General features: G+C 39.2%; 1 protein-coding gene and 1 pseudogene across 1 annotated transcript in view; both read right to left on the bottom strand.

Moving 5' to 3' along the window:
* Positions 1-26,768, bottom strand: part of LOC113897433 (histone-arginine methyltransferase CARM1-like) — a 264,464-nt gene that overhangs the window by 42,163 nt on the left and 195,533 nt on the right. The window contains 2 exon segments of the mRNA XM_027550201.1: positions 4,991-5,116; positions 12,834-13,011. Coding sequence (XP_027406002.1) covers positions 4,991-5,116; positions 12,834-13,011 — 304 coding nt within the window.
* Positions 6,421-10,627, bottom strand: LOC113897859 (annotated as a pseudogene).

The raw sequence follows: 26,768 nt of genomic DNA, 5'->3' as shown, positions 1-26,768 counted from the left end.
ACTGAGTCTGTTAATTATTCCTCAGTCTCTCAGCTCACTCCCGTAGAACACACACAGACTCACGGTTTACACCCACCTCCTTCTCTCAGCCAGCATTGCCACTTTCTTTACCTCTTCTAATGGAAACTGAAAATCACGGAAGCTTTCACTACCTGTTCCTTGGATCCACGCAAGAAAGGACCCGCACACTAGCAATCTAAAGCAGAAACTTCCTTATACAGGGAGGGGAAGTAGAAGCAGAGTGAAGGCGATGAATTTTGATAACTATATATTAAAAAACTTTGTGTGTCTGTTGACTGAAAATAAAACCACTCAAATGTACTAGCTATCAAAGAAATACGGATTAAAAATAAATTGGCCACCATTTTTTTTGCAAATCAAATTGGCATTTAACAAAACATAGCCCGTATGGGCAAGACTCAGCAGACATTCTCATATACCACTGGTGGAAGTGTTAATTGGTGAAACTTCTCTACATGGCAATTTGGCAACATATAAGAATAATTTTTTTAAAGTTCATTCTTCACATCTTTTGGTCCAGTGATTCCTCTTTTAGCTATTTATTGTAAGGTAATAATCTGAATGCACAAGATTTCTATAATAGGATATTCACTTCATTGCTGCTTCCTATAGAATTTAGGATATAGAAGTCTATAAAATTCTATATTCTTGTGGAATATAGGAACAATACCTTAGTGGTGTTTCCTAATAGAAGGAATAGAATTAAAATGGCAGTGGGAGTGGTTTAATCGCTAAGTCACATTCATCTCTTTTGCGATGCCATGGACTGTAGCCTGCAAGTCTCCTCTGTCCATTGGATTTCCCAGGCATGGGTAGCCATTTCCTTTTCCAGGGGAGCTTCCTGACCCAGGGATCAAACCCAGGTCTCCTGTATTGCAAGTGGATGCTTCACCAACTGGGCCACTAGGAAGCTCACAGGGTTAAAGGAGTAATTAAATAATTTAATATCCAACATTGGAGCTTAAGTCAATAAATTATGAGACAGCCACCTGTAGCAACATAAAAGAGATGAGAATATGTCAATAAGGCACTGATCAAGTTTTTTAAAGTGCTATAAAGTATATTTATGGTATTCTAATTTTATAAAGAAAAAGAAAAATGAGAATGATATCAACTAAAATCTTAGTGGTAATTATTTCTATACATGCTTGAGATTATAGGAGTTTCTATTTATTCAGAAATATTTTCTGGGGGCCTACCATGTGACAGAATTCCAGCTCTTGCAGTGCTTATGTTCTATGCAGAGGGATACAGACAATAAACAATAATAAACAAACGAATGATGTATCTTTTAGGAAGTTGTAAGCACCGTGGGGGAGAACAATGAGCAGGCCAGGTGTGACTGGGAGTGGTGTGGCTGCCGCTTTAAATACAGTGGTCAGGGCAGGTCCTATTGAGAAGGTGGCATTTAACAAAGACATGTAGGGAAGGAATTAGCCATGTGACTTCAGAGGGAAAAGTATCCCAGAGGAGGGTCAGCACATGCGAGGCCATAAGAAGGGAGTGAGTTGGGTATGCCTAAGGATGGGGAGGGAAGCCTGGGTGGCTGGAGCACAGTGGACACAACAGTTGGGAGTGAGGAACCAGATTAGGTAGGACCTACTGGAAGGCCGTGAGGATGCTGGGATAGACAGGTGAAGAGCTGCTACAATAACGGAGATGAGAGATGGCACGGGTGGGATCAAGAGGAATCAGTGCACATAGGGGGACTGGTCAGAGTCTCCCCTGGACAGCATGGCACAGGGGTTGTTGGCACACCCACTCCTGGCACAGCTGAGACTCCTTGGTTAAATTTACAGTCAGCCCTCTGCATCCGTGGTTTCATAGCTGCGGATTCATATGTAGAACTACAGAATGTATTTATTGAAAAGAATCCACATATAAGTGGACACTCACAGTTCAAACATAACTTCTTCAAAGGTCAAATGTTTTAAAAAGTAAAACCAACATGATTTACTGATGGTTTAGGCATAGAGGACAAAGAAATAAGGCCTTCAAGATTTTGGACCTGAATTATTAGGAAGATAAAGTTGTCAGCAATTGCGGTGGGGAGACTGTGGGTAGAGCAGGTGTGGGCACGAGTGGGTAAGGTCAGGAGTTACATTTTGCACATGGTGAGATATCCAAGAGGCACTTGCTGTGGAAAAGTACGGAGTTCACAGGACAAGTCTGAGTTGGGGAGATACACGGGGAAACCATGAGCATAGCGATGGTATGTGAACTGTAAGAATCATCAAGGGAATTCTGTGGACAGAGAAGATGTCTAAAGACTGCATGCTGGGGCAATCCCAACATTAAGAGGTTGAGGAGACAAGTAATGACCTGAGAAAGACTGGCTGAGAAAGGGACCACAGAAGCAGAAGAAAAAAATCAAAAGAATGGGGGGCAAGGGTGCTCTGCTGATGACCTAGAGGGCTGGGATGCAGTGGTGGGAGGGAGGCTCCAGAAGGACGGGATATATGCATTTTTAGGGCTGATCACAGTGTTGTACAGCAGAGACCAACACAACATTGTAAAGCAATTATCCTCCAATTAAAAATAAATTAAAAAAAGAATGTGGGGCAAATATGTGTCTCAAATGCTGCTCAAATGCTGGTAGTTACATAAGTTGAGAAGTGATAAATGACCACAGGATTTAGCAATGTGGAGGTCAGGGCACTGGCCACCTTGGAAAAAATGTTATAGGTAGAACATTTGGAGAGAAATCAAAGTGGGGGCCGAGGGATGTGACTAGAGACCAGGAAACAGACAGCTCTTCTGAGGAACTTCACTGCAATAAGATCAGTGGTGGCTGACAGGGGAAGTGAGGTATAAAAAAAATTTTTTTTTCTGATGGAATGAATAGCAGAATGTTTGCAGGTTTAATGGGGAGACAGCCATGATTGTTAATACTGTCCATGTATTAATAAGTAAGATGGCAGAAGATGGTATGGTTGGGACATCACATAAGAAGTGCCTGGACAATTAACCTCCCCTCTAAGTCTGGCATACTCTGTCACCTGAAACTCCTATCTCTCCAACCTTTGCATTTAAAATAGAAATATTTAGGGTCTACATGACCTTACATGGCATAATTGCTGCCCCCTAACCACACACATACTCATACACTAAGAGGCCACTCATCCCCATTGGAAAGTCTGGCTTGTCGTTTCAAAATTACAGATTAAGCAGACTCCATAGTAAGAAAGCCAATTTTGCGAGAAAAAACTGGGGAGAAAGCAAAATCGTAACTCTCTGATCTCACTCCTCACAGAACTCTATATAACCCAGGAAACCAAAGCATCTCCTATTTGCTCCTCCTGCACCAGAAGATGGCATTACCAAGAGAATGTCCTGGAAATCAACTTTGGATATCTCTGCTGGACAGCTCTGCATACTTCAGCCAGAACTCAAAGGTTGTATTTTAGCATGCATCCTAATCCATGTGTCGGCACACACCTGTGCTCCTTCCTACACACCTATCATTTGCACTCAGATGGTGCCTGTTCTGTTTCTCCCTCCCATGGGCCCAACACCATCATTCTCCTCTTCTCCTTCTAAAAACCAGTCTCAAGAAAGAAAGGCAGAAGGAGGACTTCCCTGTGGTCCAGATGTTGGGAATTTGCCTGCCGATGCAGGGGACATGGGTTTGATCCCTGGACCAGGAAAACCCTACATTCCACAGAGCAGCTAAACCCTTGCGTCAGAACTCCTGAGCCCGCTCTAGAGACCATCCACTGCAATAAGAGAAAGCGTGCGCACAGCAACAAAGACCCAGTGCAGCCAAAAATAAATACGTAAAAAAAAAAGGCAGAAGGAATGGTGCCTTAAAATGGTCAAACTGTCAGGGGTTTTATGTTAGCTTTCATTTAACAAATGGAGAAATCAAGTGTGGGGGGTGACATGAATTGCCCCAAAGTCACCAGCTAATTAGTAGGGAAGCTCCAAATTTTTTTGATCAACTCCTTTACATCAAGGTACATAGATTGATCTGCTCTCTGACAAAGGCATGTACTTGCAGAAACCATAGTTTGGGGCCAAAGGAATGGATGGAGGAAGTGGAAACAGGAAATGGTAGGCAGGGGAGGATACTATTAACTTTAGCATTCAGTTCAGTTCAGTTGCTCAGTCGTGTCCGACTCTTTGCGACCCCATGAATCACAGCACACCAGGGCTCCCTGCCCATCACCAACTCCCGGAGTTCACTCAACTCATGTCCATCGAGTCGGTGATGCCATCCAGCCATCTCATCCTCTGGCGTCCCCTTTTCTTCCTGCCTCCAATCCCTCCCAGCATCAGGGTCTTTTCCAATGAGTCAACTCTTCGCATGAGGTGGCCAAAGTATTGGAGTTTCAGCTTTAGCATCATTCCTTCCAAAGAACACCCAGGACTCATCTCCTTTAGAATGGACTGGTTGGATCTCCTTGCAGTCCAAGGAACTCTCAAGAGTCTTCTCCAACATCACAGTTCAAAAGCATCAATTCTTCGGCGCTCAGCTTTCTTCACAGTCCAACTCTTAGGGAAGTATTTTGAATGGTAGCTCCCTTATTTGTCTATTTCGGGGGCTTCTCTAGTGGTTCAGATGGTAAGAAATCTGCCTACAATGAAGGTGACCCAGATTCTATCCCTGGGTTAGCGAGATTCCCTGGAGAAGGGAATGGCTACCTACTCCAGCATTCTTGCCTGGAGAAGTCCAAGGACAAAGAAGCCTGGTGGGCTTTAGTCCATGGGGTCTCAAAGAGTCAGACATGACTAAGCAACTAACACTTTCACTTCTATTTCAGTAATTCTCAACAAGGGGTGATTTTGTCTTCCAAGGGGATGTTTGGCAATGTCTGGAGACATTTTTGGTTGGCACATTAGTGGGAAGGTGCCTTTGGCATCCAGTAATACATGCCAAAAAGGCTGTTAAACTTCTTACAGTGCCCAGGTCAGTCCCTGCCCCCAGTTTATGACCCACTGTGTCAACAGTGTAGGAACGCTGGTTTACTCTGAAAAGGAGGAGAAGAGAGAAAAGAACATTACCAAAAGTTGGCTCTGAAGAGGTGTTCCATGTACAGCTGCTCATCAGAAAAGGGGGCCAAGTGGATATCACTGAACGTTGGAAACATCATTCCTATTGAGTAAAAGACAACAGGCTCAAAGTGGACTCCTACTGCCTTCTGATTGAAGATGCTCACTTGCCATGCAACCGGTTCCATTCTTTCATTCTATCTCAGTTATCACGCAACAGGTGAATGTGTAAAGCTGCCTCAAAGCAGTGATAAGAAAACTAGGCAGCAGATTGGAGGGGATATAAGAGACTATCATAGCAAGTCACAGAGCTACGCTGTAATGAAAGCTTAGAGTACTTAGGTGAGGCCTTTAAGCTGGCTGACTGGCCTTCTCAGCTATTGGCTTTTTCCTTTCTCTATGCCTGGTGCTTAGAAATCTGGGCATTTCCTTCCTTCATTTATTTATTTACTCTTTTCATTTGTGTTTATTTAAACACAGTTCTCAAAACATTTGCGTGAAACTGGGCCTCCTTTGGTAAGCAAAGGGGACCTGAATATAATATTTAAAAAATGAACAAAGTCTTCAGATCATCCACAACACAGGTATAGTGCTCCCTTCTTTTTTCTCAAACTCTGAAGCACCCAGTTCTTCCATATAGTGTTAAAGCTAGAAGATCAAGAGCACATTTGTGGTGGAACGTATTCATCACTTGCTGATAACTAGTTGAAAGACCATTATCCTCTTGTAATAGCTTTAAGAAATAGCTTTCTGAAGGCATACATGGTGTAACTCATTCCCTGCTGTATATAATACAGATTACACAAAGGCTGACAGATTCGTATTTATATAAGCATTAAGCATTTGCTGTATTGAAAGATCTTTAGTTTTAATACTAGCAGTATAGAGTTATAAAGCATAATTTTTATCACTTAATTGCAGGTATAAAAAGTATGGTATGTTTCGTGGACTGTAGGAAAATGGGCCTTTCTGTCTTGAATTTACTACCGACAATCTAATCTGAACAGTTCTGCCAAGCATTGATATGTTAGAAAGAAATGTAAAAATCAAACTGTACTGTTGCTTTTTGCCACTGGTAGCATTTTACACACAGGTTTTGATCTTCAGAATACCCTGGAATCAGGAAGAAAACCATTTACATGAAGTTCTATACAACAGAAACTTCTCAGCAGTCAAAATTTTAGACTGTAAAATAATACATGCAAAACATACTTTTCTGAAAACACTTAACCTTGAACAAAGCACTGAACTACACAAATGCAGAATGGAAACAGCATTTCAACTCCACCAAAAGTAGTCATCATAAAAGGTGTAAGTTACCTAACTTCGCTAGGCACTGTTCACTTTTTAAACAGGAGATAATAAAAAATACTGTCCACAAACAATACCCCAACTCTAGGGCAGATGTCAGGAAGTCTTCATCTTCATGCTTTGGCAGTGACAAGGTGAGTATGATTAAGATTTGGAACATGATCTGTACCATCCACGACTATAAGAGGGAGGAGGTGACCATCTTCTCTATATCTGATCCCTGTCTTGAGCAGCTTTCCATCCTCCTCCTCCTTTATATGATATGCTTTAATAGTCCCAACCATCACAGCCTCAATCATATCCTCTGTCGTAAGTAAACTCAATGGTGTGAGCTGCCGCAGGTAGGTCTCCCCATGTAAATTCCTGGTTGGGGTATGTGTTCTTTTTGTTACAGAGAGATCAACTCTAATACTATGTCCATCAAGCTCAATTCCACTGGCACACCCTTTTGCTTCCTTGGCATCATTGACATTTTCCAAGTATATAAAGGAAAATCCTCTTGAATGTCTAGATTGCTGGTCATATACAATAGACATACATCAGCAACTGGGCCATATTTAGAGAACACTTCTCTTAGATCTCTTTCTGTAGTGTACAAATTCAACCCAAATACTCCAAAACAACAGTTGGGATCAAGATTTGCCTGATTCCCAACATGACGCCTGTGAGTTCACATGGGAGAATGACTGTGGCAATGCCATCTTCCATAATCTCTACTGTAAGATCTGCTATGTGGAACCTACTATGGGAGCGGGACTGAGATCGTGACCTTGTATAATGCCTTCAAGAACTTCTTCTGGATCTATACTTAGATTCAGATCTGGACTTGGACTTTGATCTGAAATGCCTGGCATCTTCCTTGGAGTGAGACCTTGCAGGGGTATGCCTTGCAGATTTCCCAGATCCATGGGCACCTTCACTTTGGAAGCAGAATGGTATTCCCACCTGCTGTAGCTCTGCTTGCCACTGTTGCTCAATACTTCTACTGCTGTTGCCACTCAATGTGCTTCAGTCGAAGCTGCCAGCCTCTCGTGCCTTCTATACAGAGGCTCAGACTCAGCCTTGCATCTCCTACCATGCACCAGTCCCCAGGCCGCTCTGCGCTGCCTCAGAGTTCAGACTCTCCATTTATTTTTTTATTTTCTGTAAAAACAACTTCGCCATGAACAAATCATTTCATTCATAGTATTTTCAGAGGTGATCAGAGAAAAATAATCTACATTCAATCCTCCTATCACATTATTGTTAGTATTTTCATTCTCGACCTTTGTTGATGTAAAACCTTACTATCTTTTTAAGTGCTATTAGAATCTATGCTTATGTGCTGGCTCACCATCCTCCATGCCAGGAAGCCACACTTGCATTTTGTTCCTGACATTTGCAATTAAAAGGGGAAAAGGCATTTACTTTAGCAGAAAACAGACACCTAGGCTAGCATGCCTGAAGTTGGGCCTTTCTGGGCAGGCAGACGTGGTGATCAGCATTATAGCTCTCATTATCTAAAAAACTATAAATCCTGTAATTATCATCATTGTTCTAATAATAGTATCTAAAATTTCTTGGTTATGTCAACCCTGTCTTGAACCTTTCCATGGGCTTTCCATGTATTAATTCATTTAATTCTTACAATAATATAAAGCAGGTACTATTATTATATTCATTTTATAAATGAGAAAACTAAGAAAAAACAGGGAAATTTAAATGATTCAGCCATAATCACAGAGCTATTAAGTAGAAGGAAAAAAACTCAGGGGAGAATTCCCTCCTATAGTCAATGGTCTCATACTTTAGCTACGTTCCCTTTGATGTCTCTTAAAATTGAACAAATCATTTCATTCATAGTATTTTCAGAGGTGATCAGAGAAAAACCATGGGTGTAACATCATTCACATTTCTCCATCTAAATCTCAAGCACTGTTGTCAAAACAGTAATGACTGCTGATAAGTTTTTCAAATTTCAAGGATATTAAACAACTTTGGAAAAGTCAAATGTATCATTATCTGTGTAAACTTGTCAAGTTTCAGAGCTCTGAGCCCAAGTCTAAGAGGAATTTCAAAGATATCAGACGAAATGGAGGAGAGGGACTCATCAAAGGTAAAATACAAGAAAAATTCCAAGAGAAGAAGAAAATGAGTCTTCTGATTTAGCATACCCATTACATGTCCTAGAGAAGGAAATGGCAACCCACTCCAGTATGTTTGCCTGGGAAATCCCATGGACATAGGAGCCTGGCAGGTTACAGTCCATGGGGACACAAAAGAGTTGGACAGGGCTTAGTAACTAAACAAATAACAACTACATGTACAGCATGGCAATTTAAAATGTTTCACCCTAAGAGAACTAAAGAAAAAATACTAAAAGCATCAAGATGGAAAAAGTACGCCATTCTAAAAGTTCAGAAGTCAGAATGGCATTGGACTTCTCAATAGTAACACAGGAAACCAGATACTAAAAAAGATGCCTTAAAAATACTGAGTAAAAGTTGTTTTCAAGTTAAAATTCTCTATCTAACAAAATGATAATGCAAGGACTCAACACACAAAGTAACTCTCAAGCATCCTTTCCCCAGAAGCTATTGGAAAATATTCTTTGCTGAAAGGAATGCTGTAAATCAAAAAAGAGAAGACAAAAAATGATGACCAAAAGTCAAAGTAGAGTAGCCATACAATAGGACTAGAGAGCCACCAGTTCGTGTGGTAGAGGAGGACAGAGAATTACAGGAGAATTCCACAAAATAAATACTGATAGGCAATCTGTCAGACCTGTTAAAGCATGGAAAAAATCAGTCATGAGTATACAGAAAACTAATAAAAAAAACAAGGCAATTAACTCTAGGAAGAACAAAAGATTTCATGAAAAAGATACATAATCATATGTAACCTGGTGGGCTACAGTCCCTGGGGTCACAGAGAGTCGGACACAACTGAACACACATACAGAGAGGATCCACCTACTGTATCACCTGACTCAGCGCTGAACAGTATTTACATTGGCATAATGATGTAAACACTGATTACTGACTTAAAGCAAGTAATAATCTAGGTCTATACTGCCTTATATTTTTAAAAACATTCTAAAATCCAAAAAGCTCTGCAAAGCAACAGATTTTTGTTAGGTTTCCAACATTATATGATGGCAAGACCTGACCCGAATTGACTTGAGTTTATAGTCTTTACGTATCCCTCCTGAGAAGCCTGTATGCAGGACAAGAAGCAACAGCAAAAATGGGACAAGCAACAGTGCTACTGCTGCTAGGTCACATCAGTCGTGTCCGACTCTGTGCGACCCCATAGACGGCAGCCCACCAGGCTCCCGTCCCTGGGATTCTCCAGGCAAGAGCACTGGACTGGTTCAAAACTGGGAAAGGAATACGTCAAGGCTGTATATTGTCACTGTGTTTATTTAACTTTTAAGCAGAGTACTTCATGGGACATGTCAGGCTGGATGAATCACAAGCTGGAATCAAGATTGTCAGGAGAAATATCAATAACCTCAGAAATACAGTTGATACCACTTTAATGGCAAAAAGCAAAGAGGAACTAAAGAGCCTCTTGATGAAGGTGAAAGAGTGGAGTGAAAAAGCTGGCTTAAAACTCAACACAGAAAAAACTAAGATCATGGCATCCAGTCCCATCACTGCATGGCAAATAGATGGGGACAACAATGGAAACAGTGACAGATTTTATTTTCTTGGGCTCAAAAATCACTATGGACGGTGACTGCAGCCATGAAATTAAAAGACACTTGCTCCTTAGAAGAAAAGTTATGACAAATCTAAACAGCACATTAAAAAGCAGAGACATCACTTTGCTGACAAAGGCCCATATACTTAAAGCTATGGTTTTCCAGTAGTCATGTACAGATGTGAGAGTTGGACCATAAAGAAGGCTAAGCACCAAAGAATTGATGCTTTCAAACTGTGGTTCTAGAAAAGACTGGAGAGTCCCCTGGACAATAAGGAGATCAAACCAGTCAATCCCAAAGGAAATCAACTCTGAATATTCATTGGAAGGACTAACACTGAAACTCTAATACTTTGGCCACCTGATGTGAAGAGCCGACTCACCGGAAAGGACCCTGATGATGGGAAAGACTGAAGGCAAGAGGAAAAGGGGGCGACAAGAGAATGAGATGCTGACATGGCATCATTGACTCAACGGACGTGAGTCTGAGCAAACTCCAGGAGATAGTGAAGGGCAGGGAAGCCTGGCGTGCTGCAGTTCATGAGGCTGCAATGTGATGGACACAACTGAGCAACTAAACAATAACAACAATCCATACCAATATGGACTTGGTATCCATATCCGTGTTTTGTTGCAGAAATATTATATGTTTCATTATGGAGTGTTGCCTCAGATCCCACTGGAGGAGTGAAGTATAATACATGTGTGATTCTACAGCCTTTCCAAAGTCCTCCAGATTCTGAATTCTGAAACGTACCTGGCCCCATCAAAGGTCTGGATAAGGGACTGAGGACCTGTATAAATACGTCAAGAGGATGGAGAGGGCGTGTCTCAACAAGAGAAGGAGTTGCTATATAGGAGAGCTAACATCTCAACCAGAGGGTGACAAGAAAAGCAACATGATAATTTTACATAGAAATATGTAGTTAAATAATAGAAGCAATAGAAAAGAGAGCTGAAAAGGAAAAAGCCTTCAGGGAGCAGTCTTGCGATTGGAAGAGGCATGGCAGAGGGTTACTATTTTTCACTGTCTTTTTATTATTATGTGATGTTGTAAACTATATCTTATTTTGATGGAAAATAAAAATAATTTGGAAAAAAATCAATCATCCTTTCCCCCAGGAATGCACAGGGTAGACGGCTGATAAAATCAGTATTCATTTCTACTTGTCTACTTAAAGATACATCACCCAATATAAAATTTCATATATGTTCCTAATATCTGGGGGAAAAGGATGCCCAGATATTAAGTCCAAATATTCAGCTTAGGGAGCAGCTCATCAGATGCATATTAATTAACTTTGTTTAAAATCTCATCATACGAAGACACCTAACCATTTGAGAAAAACCCAGAAAAAGTATAAAAATTCTTTCTGGAGGCACTGAGGAGGAAATCCAAACAGCTTTGTTCCTTTGCTTTCATCTCCCAGAGTTCAATTTTATCACATGACCACAAGGCTTCCAAGATCCTCCTTGGCTGTTTTATAATGGGAATGCTAATGAAGTTCTTAACATTATGTATACTTTACCTGAGCTTATTTATTTTTGCATGCATTTTTTAAAAAAAATGCCTATTGGTAAATCCCTAATTTTTGAAACCTGTAGGAAATTATAGACAAACGTCAACCTTTACTTATATGCATACATACCAGGTAATCTGGTGAGTACGTGTTATATTTTATTCGTTATTTTGTCTTCATTGGGAACTAGCAGTGAGCCACAACGACGGTAATTTCAGGTAAGTATAACAGGTAAGGAAGGAGCTGCCATTCTCACTAGAGGTACACCTGCTAAAACTGGCCAGTTATTTTTCTAACTCTCATTTGAAAAAATATGTGTTATTGGAATACGTCCCCTCTCTGGTGAAGAGTGGAAAGTTAGTGTGTGTGCAAGGGGTTGTGAGTGTGGGTTTTAGGGTCAGACAGATCTAGCATCAAATCCAGGCTCTGTGACTTATTAGAGTTCTGTCCTTGCCAAGCTGCTTTCCCTCATGGTGCTTCAGTGTTCTAAGTGGGGATTATAATACTGTCTCCTACCAAGCCAGGTCTCAATCTTGGCACTATTGACATTTTGGCCTGAATAACTCTTTGATGTGTGGGGGTGATATCCTGCACATCAAAAGATATTTAGCAAGTCCCTGGCCTCCCCCATAGGTGCTGGTAGCACCTCCTTTGCCAGTTATGACATCTCAAACTGTCTTCAGACATAACCAAACGTCTCCTGGGAAAGGAGTATAAAATCACCGAGAATCTCTGCAGTAAACCTCCAAATAAACTGAAAGCTTTCATTACTCAAACTTTGTAAGGTTTTCATAAAATAATTTATACAAAGTCTGCTTAGCACACACAGATATTCGGTCAGCTGAACTTTATCTTATTATCTCAATTACATGTAGCGATCATAGGGAAAGAAACACAGCAGGAAGAGAATATGTTAGAAAGAAACGAACACCAGACACTTTCTCACACTACAGAAGGTCAACACTTGAAAGGGCTTTAGAGATTACTTTTAATACTACAGATGAGGAAGCCAAAGTCAAAAGATCAAGTGTCAGGCCAAGTTAGCTAAGAAAGAAAGTGATTGTATCAGGACAAGAACACAAAACTTGGAACTGGTCTTCTACACCATTCTGAACACCACGGCCATCAGGGTCTTTTGGGGACTAGCTCAATTATTATGGGAGAATAAGATGAGGAAGTCAAACACCTGGTTTAACAGAAATATTCTTTCCTCCTTTCTGTAAAGGATTGAATATAGGCGAAGGAAGATGGCAAATCTTACAGAAAAGTTAGCCTACTTTCAAAACCAGGAACTAGCCAGCTCACCATTTGTTTTCAGCCACTTTTTGGAATGAAGGTAACTTTCCAGCATCCTTTCATTGAACAGCATGTATCCCATTGGTTCTGAAATGATCACATCTACAGCCTCAGGAAGTGAGATTTCTTCAATTTTCCCTGGCAAAACAATGATCTTGTCTGAAAGGTTGTTACTTTCCACTAGCATCTGAAACAGATAAAACATACCAGTACTGTTATAAAGAATCTTATGAAAGTAAGTTTTGTAGATTAGGGGTTGGCTGGTGATATGGATGAGAGGGAAGTGATTTCTTTGCTTCTATAATATTATACAGATATTTTTCTTACTGCACAAACATTTCATGTTTACTGTAAATTAGAAGATACAGATATGGAACAAATAAAAACATCTATAATCAATGCCACATACAAATAATAACTATTAATAGCTTTATATGTATCCTCTAGACTCTATACAAACATACCCTTATATACACATACATACTGTATGTGTGTGTGAAAGTCAAAGTTGCTCAGTCATGTCTGACTCTTTGCAACCCCATGGACTATACAGCCCATGGAATTCTCCAGGCCAGAATACTGGAAAGGGTAGCCGTTCCTTTCTCTAGAGGATCTTCCCAACTCAGAGATGAACCCAGTTCTCCTGCATTGCAGATGGATTCTTTATCATCTGAGCCACAAGGGAAGCCCATGTGTGTGTATATATGCACATGTACTTTGGGAGGATTATTAATAGTTTCAGTCTATTTCCTATTGTTCTACTGGCATTAAGGATGCCCAAGAGTTCTGTACAACAATCTTGTGTAACATAATAATCCTGATCCTTATTAAATCATCCTTTGATCTTTTGATTCCAAAGATAAATAATACCATGCTCATTAGCTTTTTTGTTAAAAGCACATTTTACAGTTATGTATTCATTTTTCTTTGATGTCCTCTGTATTGTATTTAATAATTTTGAACTCTCTTAAAAGAAGGACCTTGAAGAGAAATATGGTTATGTATTTCTAACATATTTTTTCTAAATGTCAAATACAATAAGGTGATTATATTATTATATTTATGTCTTTCTACTGCCTGAAAAAATATTTCCTAATAAACATCTTATATGCACCATCACAAATACATACAGCATATTGCTTTTCAAGCTGTGCTTTCCTGAGATTCTTACGTCTTTGCTCATTGTATTTATACATATTCAGAGACCCTCCATTTTGTATTTTTGCAACTTGACTCTTTCCTCATCCAAAATGCAATATACCAAGCATCTGTCACGATTCAGTTGCATTTTCTCAACTTCCGATCACTTCTTCCCAAGATTAGGATATCTTTCACTTTGAACTTGATCTTCTAGGATGCTGCTCAGTAACATTACACCACAAGCTTGTTGAATGTCTTTTCTACCTACATTTTCTTTAAAAGAAATGAAGTAGTCTCTGATCTAAGGGAAAACAATGAAAACTATTTGAACATGCCATCCACTGTCAACATCTATGCACGCACAAGGACTCGTGGAATTCCATTCTATTATTGTTCTACACATGCTTGTCAAGTTTAGGGGGTCTGTGGACACAAGCCCTAAAGGGTAAGGCTTTAGGTGGCTTGATTTTCTGAGTACATTCTTTTCTCAGGAGAGCCCTTCTGAATGGCTGTAAGCATGGCTCCACATGGATGACTGTGCACAGCTTCAGGTTTTCTCTCTCACCTGAGCACTGGCCATTACCTGGACATTTCCACCAACCTGCTAGGTTATCTCCTCAGTCTCAACAAGTAAAGAGCCAATCTGAAAACTCCTTCTTGAAAACTAGCCATTTATCTAAATTCCTTTAAAATCTTCATATGATTTTGTATTTTCTTGATTCTTTTTTTGGTTACTAATGCCATAATGCTCAATATCCTGGAGGCACACATACTTGTTTCCCGTGGACAATTAGTTACTATTTCCTCTTATTTCTACTTTTCAGATATGTCTCATTTCCACCTTCTTCTTTTTGCCTGCATCAACTTGTCCTGTTCCTAATAACTTCAAATCTGAAATTTAAAAATAGCAGTTACATAATGAAATAATAATAGCAGTGCCTACACTTCACAGGCCTGCTTGAGGCTAAAACAAGATAAATCATATTAAGGGTCATGTAAGTATTAAATTACTATTGTCATATTATTTCTATTAAAGAAAAGCATTCACTAAAAAAGAGAAATGTAGATGAGCAAAAGCATGAGAATAAAAATCACTGCATTCCCATCACCTGGACATAGGCGGGGTATATTTCCTGGCACAATTTTGAGTGTTTCTCTGTTTATAAAAATATGTACTTTTGTAGTAATATCTCATAATCTTTTTACATGTAATATGGTTTAGATCAGTTTTCTGAATATTTTCTACATCATGGCATACACATAAAAAGTAACATTTTTATGAATAGTAGGGTTAACAGGGAAGGATGCCTGTAGTTTTGAGACATTGAACCTGGGGGTTCATGCCCCATGAGACCCTGACCATCTCCCAAGAAGGCAAAGGGCACCAAAACATTCTTCCTGGCACGTTTTTCCAGAAGCTCTGTTGTTGACATCTTTCCATGAACTGCTCTAGAACATAATTTTTATTGGCTGTAGGGTACTTCATAATACACTTTGATTCACTAACCAATACTATGCTACTGGACATTCAAGTTATATCAAATGTTTCATTATTACAACAGTATATTGACAAATAATAATGCTGTTCAATCTGGGGACATACTTCTTAACTCTGTTTCAAAGTTAAAGGGTCCAGAACTTTTAAGGGTTTCAGGTTCACACTGTCCCTTTGCCTAATGGAAAGGTGATTCCATTTCTAAATTACAAGCCCTTTTTAAATTCTACTTATGGGGTGCGAGGGTGTCCACATAACTGCAACGTGTAAGTGTGACGTGAAGTCGCTCAGTCGTGTCCGACTGTTTGCTACCCCATGGACTGTAACCCACAAGGCTCCTCTGTCCACAGGATTTTCCAGGCAAGAATACTGGACTGGGTTGCCATTTCCTTCTCCAGGGTCTCTTCCCAACCCAGGGACCGAACTCAGGTCTTCTGCATGGCATGCAGACACTTTAACCTCTGAGCCACCAGGAAACCTCATCAATTTGGACCAGGATGTCGGAAGGGAAATTTTTCTGGCTAAATTTTGCTGGAGGGACTAATAAGATGATCAAGGGAGTGTGATATCCACTCTACATGGAGATTTTACAGAGAATAATCAGAGACTCTTAAACCCTCAGAAAGATCAGATATCTAAGAAGGGTTGAGAGAGAGGATGCTATGAGCTATCAGAAGGGTGATTTGAGGTTCACAGGAAAGAATTTGCGTCTTACTATTCTCACAGGTAAAAAAGGACATACCGCATATGTGTAAGTGAATAAAGAGGCTTGCCTTCAGGCCACTGCATCTTGTGACTTATTTTTCCTTAATTAAAAAAAAAATTATTGGAGTATAGTTGCTTTACAATGTTGTGTTAGTTTTTACTGTACAGCAAAGTGAATCAGCTACACATATACGTATATCTGCACTTTTTGGATTTCCTTCACATTTACGTCATCAAGTGACTTCATTTATTTTTGACCAGATTCGGAGAACATTAGATCAAGAATATGAAGATACAGATTCTAGACCTGCCATTACCATCAAAGAGCTGTGTGCCCTTGGGGAAGTCACTTAAACTCTCTACATTTGTTTCCCTCTTGAAAAATTAGAGTTTAAAATTGAGTCACTTTAAGGCTCCACTTAGTTGTAAAATTTCATGATTAGAAGAAAGCAAAATTTCTGCAAAGTCTGTTCCAGGAATCCATGAACACAAGGAGTTTCATGATCAAATATTATTGGAACTTTGTTATAATGCATATTACCTCTTACAAATTCAGAGAGTTAATTACCATAAATAGATTCAAAAAATTCTGCTGAAAACTGGTTTGGCTAAATCAAAGATATCCAAACTTATTTGAGTATTTGACGTATTTTTTCTTGAATGTTTATCTCAGATCAATCTTTAAGAAACAATAAAAATAGTTATTTGATAATCCTAGGTTGCAAAGGAGAAAAGGAAAGATATGCCCATTTTAATGCAGAGTTCCAAAGAATAGCAAGGAGAGATAAGAAAGCCTTCCTCAGTGATCAGTGCAAACAAACAGAATGGGGAAACAAAAAAATGGGAAAGACTAGAGATCTCTTCAAGAAAATAAGAGATACCAAGGGAACATTGGATGCAAAGATGGGCTCAATAAAGGACAGAAATGGTATGGACCTAACAGAAGCAGAAGATATTAAGAAGAGGTGGCAAGAATACACAGAAGAACTGTACAAAAAAGATCTTCACGACCAAGATAATCACAATGGTGTGATCACTCACCTAGAGCCAGACATCCTGGAATGTGAAGTCAAGTGGGCCTCAGGAAGCATCGCTACAAACAAAGCTAGTGGAGATGATGGAATTCCAGTTGAGCTATTTCAAATTCTAAAAGATGATGCTATGAAAGTGCCGAACTCAATATTTCAGCAAATTTGGAAAACTCAGCAGTGGCCACAGGACTTGAAAAGGTCAGTTTTCAATCCAATCCCAAAGCAAGGCAATGCCAAAGAATGCTCAAACTACTACACAATTGCACTTATCTCACATGCTAGCAAAGTAATGCTCAAAATTCTCCAAGCCAAGCTTCAACAGTATGTGAACCATGAACTTTCAGATGTTCAAGCTGGATGTAGAAAAGGCAGAGGAACCAGAGATCAAACTTCCAACATCCACTGGATAATCAAAAAAGTAACAGAGTTCCAGAAAAACATCTACTTCTGCCTTATTGACTATGCCAAAACATTTTACTGTGTGGATCTTAACAAACTGTGGAAAATTCTTAAAGAGATGGGAACACCAAACCACCTGACCTGCTTCCTGAGAAACCTGTATGTGGGTCAGGAAGTAATAGTTAGAAATGGACATGGAACAACAGACTGGTTCAAAATCAGGAAAGGGGTACATCAAGGCTGTATATTGTCAACCTGTTTATTTAAATTATATGCAGAGTACATCATGAGAAACACTGGGCTGGAGGAAGCACAAGCGGGAATCAAGATTGCCGGGAAAATATCAATAACCTCAGATATACAGATGATACCACCCTATGGCAGAAAGTGAAGAAGAACCAAAGAGCCTCTTGATAAAAGTGAAAGAGGAGAGTGAAAGAGTTGGCTTGAAACTCAACATTCAGAAAACTAAGATCATGGCATCTGGTCCCAACACTTCATGATAAATAGTTGGGGAAACAATGGAAACAGGGAGAGACTTTATTTTTGGGGCTCGAAAATCACTGCAGATGGTAACTGCAGCCGTGAAATTAAAAGATGCTTGCTCCATGGAAGAAAAGTTATGACCAACCTAGACAGCATATTTAAAAGCAGAGACATTACTTAGCCAACAAAGGTCTGTCTAGTCAAAGCCATGGTTATGTAGTCATACATAACCATATGTATGGTTAAAGTCAGTAGTCATGTATGGATGTGAGAGTTGGACTATAAAGAAAGCTGAGCACCAAAGAATTGATGCTTTTAACCATGGTATTGGAGGAGACTCTTGAGAATCCACTGGACTGCAAGGAGATCAAACCAGTCAATCCCAAAGGAAATCAGTCCTGAATATTCATTGGAAGGACTGATGCTGAAGCTGAAATTCCAATATTTTGGCTACCTGATGTGAAGAACTGACTCATTGGAAAAGACCCTGATGCTGGGAAAGATTGAAGGTGGGAGGAGAAGGGGATGACAGAGGAGGAGATGGTTGGATGGCATCACCGACTCAATGGACATGAGTGTGAGTAAACATCGTGTGTTGGTGATGGACAGGGAGGCCTGGCGTGCTGCAGTCCATGGGGTCACAAAGAGTAGGTCACTACTGAGGGACTCAACAGAACTGAAGTTGAAAACAATTCATTGATAGAGATATTTGAAGATAGAACATAAACTCAGTCAGTAACACCTCCTAGACACAAGAGCAGCTAATTCCAGATGTGAGATGCATTCTATTCTGAGTCAGTCTTGCTGCCATACTTGCTCTTTTGTAATCAACAGCTAGTTGTATGTTAGTCTGTCACTTTGGACCCCATTCTTCCAAAACTAAATCCTGTAGAGCTATCCTTTCTAGAGAATACATACCCAATATCCAGGAAGAGAATATGTTATATTCAAATCATACATAACCATTTTGGAAAACCATCTGGCATTAGTTGATAAAGCTGAAGACGTCTATAACTTAGAAATATCACTCCCATAAATACATATTCTAGAGAATTTTTTGAACATGTGTACAATATAACCTATACTAAAACTTTATAATAATATTGGTAATTATAAATTTAAAAAATAAATATACAGGATTTACTAACTGATAGGGAACTGAATGAATAAATGCTGTTATATTCATATTATGAATACTACTGAACAGTGAGAAAGAAAGAATGAGAGGTTTTCATGTTAACAAATTAATTTCATAAGCAGAATTTTAAGGAAGACAAGAAACAGTTGCTGAAAAATATACACTATGTTTCCTTTTACTTAAAAAGTCAACTGTATCCAAAAGTAAACTGTATTGATTAGGATATACTGCTGCTGCTGCTAAGTCACTGCTAAGTCCTACTCTGTGCGACACCATAGATGGCAGCCCAGCAGGCTCCACAGTCCCAGGATTCTCCAGGCAAGAACACTGGAGTGGGTTGTCATTTCCTTCTCCAATGCATGAAAGTGAAAAGTGAAAGCGAAGTTGCTCAGTCGTGTCCGGCCCTCAGCGACCCCAAGGACTGCAGCCTACCAGGCTCCTTCACCCATGGGATTTTCCAGGCAAGAGTACTGGAGTGGGTTGCCATTGCCTTCTCCATAGGATATAATACATTATTCTTAAAAACTCTTGTATCCTAACATGCTGGTAACTTTTGGGAGTGAAAAGAGGGCATGAAATTTGGGAGAAGCATAAAGGAACTTTAATACAGTTACATTATCCTAGCTGTTACACTGCATTGTGGGCATATATGTGGTTTTTACATTTACATTCACCTTTATTTCTGGATGCAAGAGCATTGTATAATAGGAAGTACTTCTAACAGAAAAGTTTGAGGTAATCATAAAAAATGCAAGTTTTAAAAAACAAACTGATTTCTGCAATCAGAAGATAACAGATATGAAAGACAGACTTAAAACAAAGCAGCATAAAGGTAATTAATGTCTCCGAAGAATGGAAAAATCACTCAAAGGTATATTAAAATTCCCCTGAAATAAAAAAACTGAATCCATTAACAGAAAAAATACACAGTGCTCATAAGAAAATGCCATACAGTAATAGCAACATGGAAATATATTCTGCTCAAGATTTTAAATTTAAAGAAAAAATATTCCTTGGGTACACAGGCAGAAAGAAAAATCACCCTAAAACTGAAAGAAAATCAGGCTGGCATCAGGCTGCTCTATACTCATATTCATTTAAAAAAGAGAATGGAACAATATCTGCAAAATTTAGAAACAAAAATCTGTGATCAAAATAAGATTAAATCCAAAAATAATAATAGTAAAAAAGATTAAATCCAGAGGAGGTACTATTCATATTTTCAACATGAGAAAACTCAGGATAGCACATATAAGACCATCCTCAAAAACTGATTTACCAAACACAAAAAATAAATAATTCATGTAATTAAGATATGAACTAAACAAAGAATTTGGTAATAAAGAAGTTATACACAAGAAAGATATATCCATCTGAATGCAGAATTCCAAAGAATAGCAAGGAGAGATAAAAAAAAGCCTTTCTAAGTGATCAATGCAAAGAGACAAAGGAAAACAATAGAATGGGAAAGACTAGAGATCTCTTCAAGAAAATTAGATACACCAAGGGAACATTTAATGTAAAGATGGACACAATAAAACAGAAACAGTATGACTCTAACAGAAGCAGAAGATATTAAGAAGAGGTGGCAAGAATACACAGAACTATACAAAAAAGGTCTAATGATCCAGATAACCATGATGGTGTGATCACTCACCTAGAGCCAGACATCCTGGAATGAAAAGTGAAGTGTGCCTTGGGAAGCATCACTACAAACAAAGCTAGTGGAGGTGATGGAATTCCAGCTGAGCTGTTTCAAATCCTAAAAGATGATGCTCTGAAAGTGCTGCATTCAATATGCCAGCAAATTTGGAAAACTCAGCAGTGGCCACAGGACTGGAAAAGGTCAGTTTTCATTCCAATCCCAAAGAAAGGCAAATGTCAAAGAATGCTCAAACTACTGCACAATTGCACACATCTCACACACTAGCAAAGTAATGCTCCAAATTCTCCAAGCTAGGCTTCAACAGTATGTGAACTGGGAATTTCTGAATGTTCAAGCTGGATTTAGAAAAGGCAGAGGAACCAGAGATCAAATTGCCAACATCCCTCAGATCATCAAAAAAGCAAGAGAAATCTAGAAAGACATCTACTTACGCTTCATTGACTACACTAAAACCTTTGTCTGTGTGGATCACAACAAACTATAGAAAATTCTTCAAGAGATGGGAATCCGAGAGCACCTTACCTGCCTCCTGAGAAATCTGCATGCAGGTCAAGAAACAACAGTTAGAACCAGACATGAAACAATAGACAAGGCTGTATATAGTCACCCAGATTACTTAACTTATATCATGCAAAATGTTAAGCTGGATGAAGCACAAGCTGGAATCAAGATTGCCGGCAGAAATATCAATATGGCAGAAAGTGAAGAAGAACTAAAGAGCCTCTTGATGAAGGTGAAAGAGGAGAGGGAAAAAGTTGAGGCTTAAAGCTCAACATTCAGAAAACTAAGATCATGGCATCTGGTCCCATTACTTCATGGCAAATAGATGGGGAAACAGTGGCTGATTTTATTCTTTTGGGCTCCAAAATCACTGCAGATAGTGACTGCAGCTGTGAAATTAAAAGACACTTACTCCTTGGAAGGAAAGTTATGACCAACCTAGATAGCATATTGAAAAGCAGAGATATTACTTTGTCAACAAAGGTCCGTCTAGTCAAGGCTATGGTTTTTCCAGTAGTCACGTATGGATGTGACAGTTGGACTGTAAAGAAAGCTGAGCACCAAATAATTGATGCTTTTGAACTGTGGTGAACTGTGCTTTTGAACTCTTGAGAGTCCCCTGGAGTGCAAGGAGATCAAACCAGTCCATCCTAAAGGAAATCAGTCCTGAATATTCATCGGAAGGATTGATGCTGAAGCTGAAACTCCAATACTTTGGCCACCTGAAGCAAAGAGCTGACTCATTTGAAATGACCCTGATGCTGGGAAAGACTGAGAGCAGGAGGAGAAGGGGACAACAGAGAATGAGATGGTTGGATGGCATCACCAACTCAGTGGACATGGGTTTGGGTGAACTCTGGGAGTTGGTGGTGGACAGGGAGGCCTGGCGTGCTGTGGTTCATGGGGTCACAAAGAGTTGGACATGACTGAGTGACTGAACTGAACTGAACAGATATGCAGATGACACCACCTTTATGGTAGAGGGTGCAAAGAGGAACTAAACAGCCTCTTGATGAAAGTGAAAGAGGAGAGTGAAAAAGTTGGCTTAAAACTCAACATTCAAAAAACTAAGATCATGGCATCTGGTCTCATCACTTCATGGCAAATAGATGGGGAAATAATAGAAACAGTGAGACACTTTATTTTCTTAGGCTCCAAAATCACTGCAGATGGTGACTGCAGTCATGAAATTAAAAGACGCTCCTTGGGAGAAAAGTTATGATCAACCTAGACAGCATATTAAAAAGCTGAGACATTACTTTGCAGACAAACGTCTGTTTAGTCAATGCTATGGCTTTTAGAAGTCACGTATGGATGTGAATTGGACCATAAAGAAGGCTGAGCGCCGAAGAATTGATCCTTTTGAACTGTGCTGTTGGAGAAGACTCTTGAGAGTCCCTTGGACTGCAAGGTGCTCAAACCAGTTGATCCTAAAGAAAATCAGTACTGAATATTCATTGGAAGGACTAATGCTGAAGATCCAATATTTTGGCTACCTGACGAGAAGAACTGACTCATTGGAAAAGACCCTGATGCTGGGAAAGATAGAAGGCAGGAGGAGAAGGGGATGAGAGAGGGTGAGATGGTTGGATGGAATCACTGAATCAATGGACATGAGTCTGAGTAAGCTATGGGATTTGGTGAATGACAGGGAAGCCTGGCAAGTTCCAGTCCATGGGGCCACAAAGAGTTGGACACGACTGAGTGGCTGAACTGAACTGACAGGAGGAAGGTGGAGCTATGGGAACACTGATGATTTCACTTCTGTTATAGGAAGGAGTGAATTTTTATCATGACATTTAAAAAGATTCAGCTTCTTAATATTTTCCAAAACTTTACAGGAATCCATTAGGAAGCAATTTCTCTTAAAAAAAATTTTTTTTATTGGAGTATAGTTTATTTACAATGTTGTGTTAGCTTCAGGTATACAGTAAAGTGAATCTGTTATACATATATCCACTCTTTTTTAGATTCTTTTCCCATATAGGCCAGTACAGAGAACTGAGTAGAGTTCCCTGTGCTATACAATAGGTCCTTATTAGTTATCTATTTTATATATAGTAGAGTGCATATATTAATCCCAGTAGGAAGCAATTTCTTTTTATGTGACGAACTTATTCAAAGTTAAAACAATTTCTCTTTTATTCTTAGTTTTTTTCCTCGTTAAATTCAATGAAATTCAATAGTTTTTTATTCAGAACATTACAGATCAGATAATCTCATTTTTCTAAAAATATTTCTCTCTAACCATTCTTCTCCTTGTATATTTGTATAGAAAAATGTCTGAAATGTGGATTCAAGTGATATTAATGACAACTATTATGGGTGGTTTAAATTTTTCTTCTTTGCTAAATTTCTCAATTGCTTAATTTCTTTATTATAAGGCATTATTTTTATACATACAGCCTATAAATAAATAAATTTTATAAAAAATAAATACATTTTTATAAATACAAATGATTTTTCTTTAAAGAAAACTATTAGTAAAACTAGGAATCTAAGCAAATATCACTGTCTCCTTTCTTTTCTGAGATCTCACAGAAATACAGGAAATGAAATAAATCAGAAAGAAACCTTAATATGTATGTACATTAAAAAGAACTATCAAGAGAGGAGACAATCTGAAAGAATTCTATAAGATAGAAAGCAGATTGGACTGGATTGATGGAAAAAACAGAGTACATTATTCTGAACCCCTAAATTTCAGAGCTAAAGACAGCTTTCTGTAAGGGAGTTTGGGAGGAAAAATTCCAAATTTCAAGTCAGGAAATGTCAAGAGCAGAAGAGCCCATGGGATTACTATCTAGGCTAGTATGTCCACTCTCCCACCCATTTTAGGAATATGGACTCTATGAGACTGGCCTCTGTGGCTTTTGTTCCTGGCTAAAGCTCTTAGCCGGAGGAGGCAATGGCAACCCACTCCAGTACTCGTGCCTGGAAAATTGCATGGATGGAGGAGCCTGGTAGGTTGCAGTCCATGGGGTTGCTAAGAGTCGGACACGACTGAGTGACTTCACTTTCACTTTTCACTTTCACGAATTGGAGGAGGAAATGGCAACCCACTCCAGTGTTCTTGCCTGGAGAATCCCAAGGACAGCAGGGCCTGGTGGGCTGCCGTCTATGGGGTTGCACAGAGTCGGACACGACAAGCGACTTAGCAGCAGTAGCAGTAAAGCTCTTAGCACGGCTTTTGTGATATGTCTTAGCAGGAATCCTAACGTGAATTTTAAAGTGCAAAAGAAAAACACAGAAGAGCTTGGGGAACTTTGGGTCCCAATGGGAAGAAAATTATGAGGCGGTGCCACCCAAAGTTCCATTCCCAAGGATAAAGCTCTTACTTTGGCAATAGCGCAGGTCACTAGGCTACCAGTGAGCTACACACACATCCATGTACACTTACAGGGAAGCTCACCTTCCAGGACATTTTCTCCATGGAGCAAAGGCTTTGATCTGCTCTCCCTGTTAAGGGGGAGATGTGTTGGAAACACAGACTCACACTCTCTATACTAAGCAACGTAGTTCTTCATCAGCTCAGAGTAAGTAAACAAGGATTTTGAGACATTGGAGGAAAGTAAATAGCATGAAAGAGAAAGTTGGAGAGTAACAGATAGAACAAATTACTCATAAGGAAACATCACTATTTTTAAAAAATGACTAAATTCAGAGGTGAGATTTAATAGCCATAAACCCACAATAAGCTGCTGTAAAATTAAGAATATGATTAGTAGAAAATAAATTCAGTTGGTAAACTGTCAAAAGTTAAGACCAAGATAGTGAACTGTAAGATAACTTTGAGGAAATCTGAGAACAGAGCAAACCAAAGAGACAGACACCATAAAAGAACAGTCGAATTGACATGGGTATAATATCAATAGTTAAATAATAGAAAATATCCCAAAACTCAAGAAAGACTTAGTCTTCAAATTGAAAGAGCTTACTGAGAATGATGCAGAGTAGACAGTCTAAAAAGTTAGTTCGCATTTAAATACATAATGGCAAATTTGACAACCCCAGCAGCTAAGCTGGTAGAGCATCCACCTGCAATGCAGGAGACCTGGGTTTGATCCCTGGTTAGAAAGATCCCCTGGAGAAGGGAAAGGCTACCCACTCCAGCATTCTGGACTGGAGAATTCCATGGACTGTGTAGTCCATGGGGTCACAAAAAGTCGGACATGACTGACTGACTTTCACTTTCATTTTCAGGAATTATGACAAAGATCCCCAAAGCTTTTAAAGTTTTAAAAAGTCACAGCTTCTGATGAACAAAAATTATACTGATGCCAGAATTCTCACCAGTGGCACAGGCCATTAGCAGATAACAAAGCAAGTTCAGGGGGAAAATGACTTTTGAGCCCCAAATCCAAAAACTTTGAGGAAATAGAAAACTTTTTCAGATATAAAAAGCCCCAAAGATTTTGTGTGTCACAGTGAAAAAATACAAGGAATTAGTCAAGAGGAAAAACAAATATAAGAAATATTTCCTGGTGGTTCAGTGATTGAGACTTTGCCTTCCAATGAGAGGGGTGGGTTCATCCCTGTTTGGGGAGGTAGAAGCCCACATGCCTCATGGGCAAAAGGCTAAAACATAAAACAGAAACAATACTGTCACAAATTCAACAGAGACTTTAAAAAAATGATCTACCTAAAAAAATTCTTTTTAAAAGAAAAGGGATAACATAGATAACAACAATAGCAAAGACAGAACAAACGGTGGCAATCTGAGTATAAACTAGAGGAAGAGTAGAAATCTGAAAAGAAATAAGAATTATATCCATTTTTAATGAACTTTAATGTCATTCTTCCAGAGTAACAAGAGTTCAGTGTCACAGGATTCTTTTTCTATTAGTCTATGAAACTAGTTGGCTCCATAATGAAAGGTATTTATATGGTCATTATACTTAATATGCTTTTTGTACAGGGGGTAAATTTTCTGATGCAACCTATAAACAAAGCAATATTTAGTGAACTACACATTCTAAATCTTGACTACCTAGAGATAACATAACCAAACGAAATTGGGAGTTACATAGAAGAGGAAAGTTCTTCCTCTATTATACTGGGAGTCAGCAGTACATCCAGAGTAGATAGCTCAGGAAACAGAAGTATGAGTACCATGACATAAAGTTATCACAGTCATCAGCTAAAACAAGTAAATAACAGAAGGTCAGAGTAGATCACACCGGGAAATGTGATCAGGCACAAGTGGAGTGGGTGGAGAAAGCTGTTTTTTATTTTACACACTCCTATACAGTTTGACTCCCCTTCCTCATGTTCAATATTTGTTTAATTTTAAAAAGTCAGTGAGTAGTCCCCCAAACAACAGAATACCTAAACAATTCTTCGGTTCTCTCCTTTTAACCCCATTCCTTAGTGAACAATTCTG

Source organism: Bos indicus x Bos taurus, chromosome 8 (assembly GCF_003369695.1).
Source record: "Bos indicus x Bos taurus breed Angus x Brahman F1 hybrid chromosome 8, Bos_hybrid_MaternalHap_v2.0, whole genome shotgun sequence".
NCBI lineage: Eukaryota > Metazoa > Chordata > Mammalia > Artiodactyla > Bovidae > Bos > Bos indicus x Bos taurus.
The sequence above is the reverse complement of the archived record's forward strand: the minus strand, read 5'-3'. Positions and strand labels throughout refer to the sequence as shown.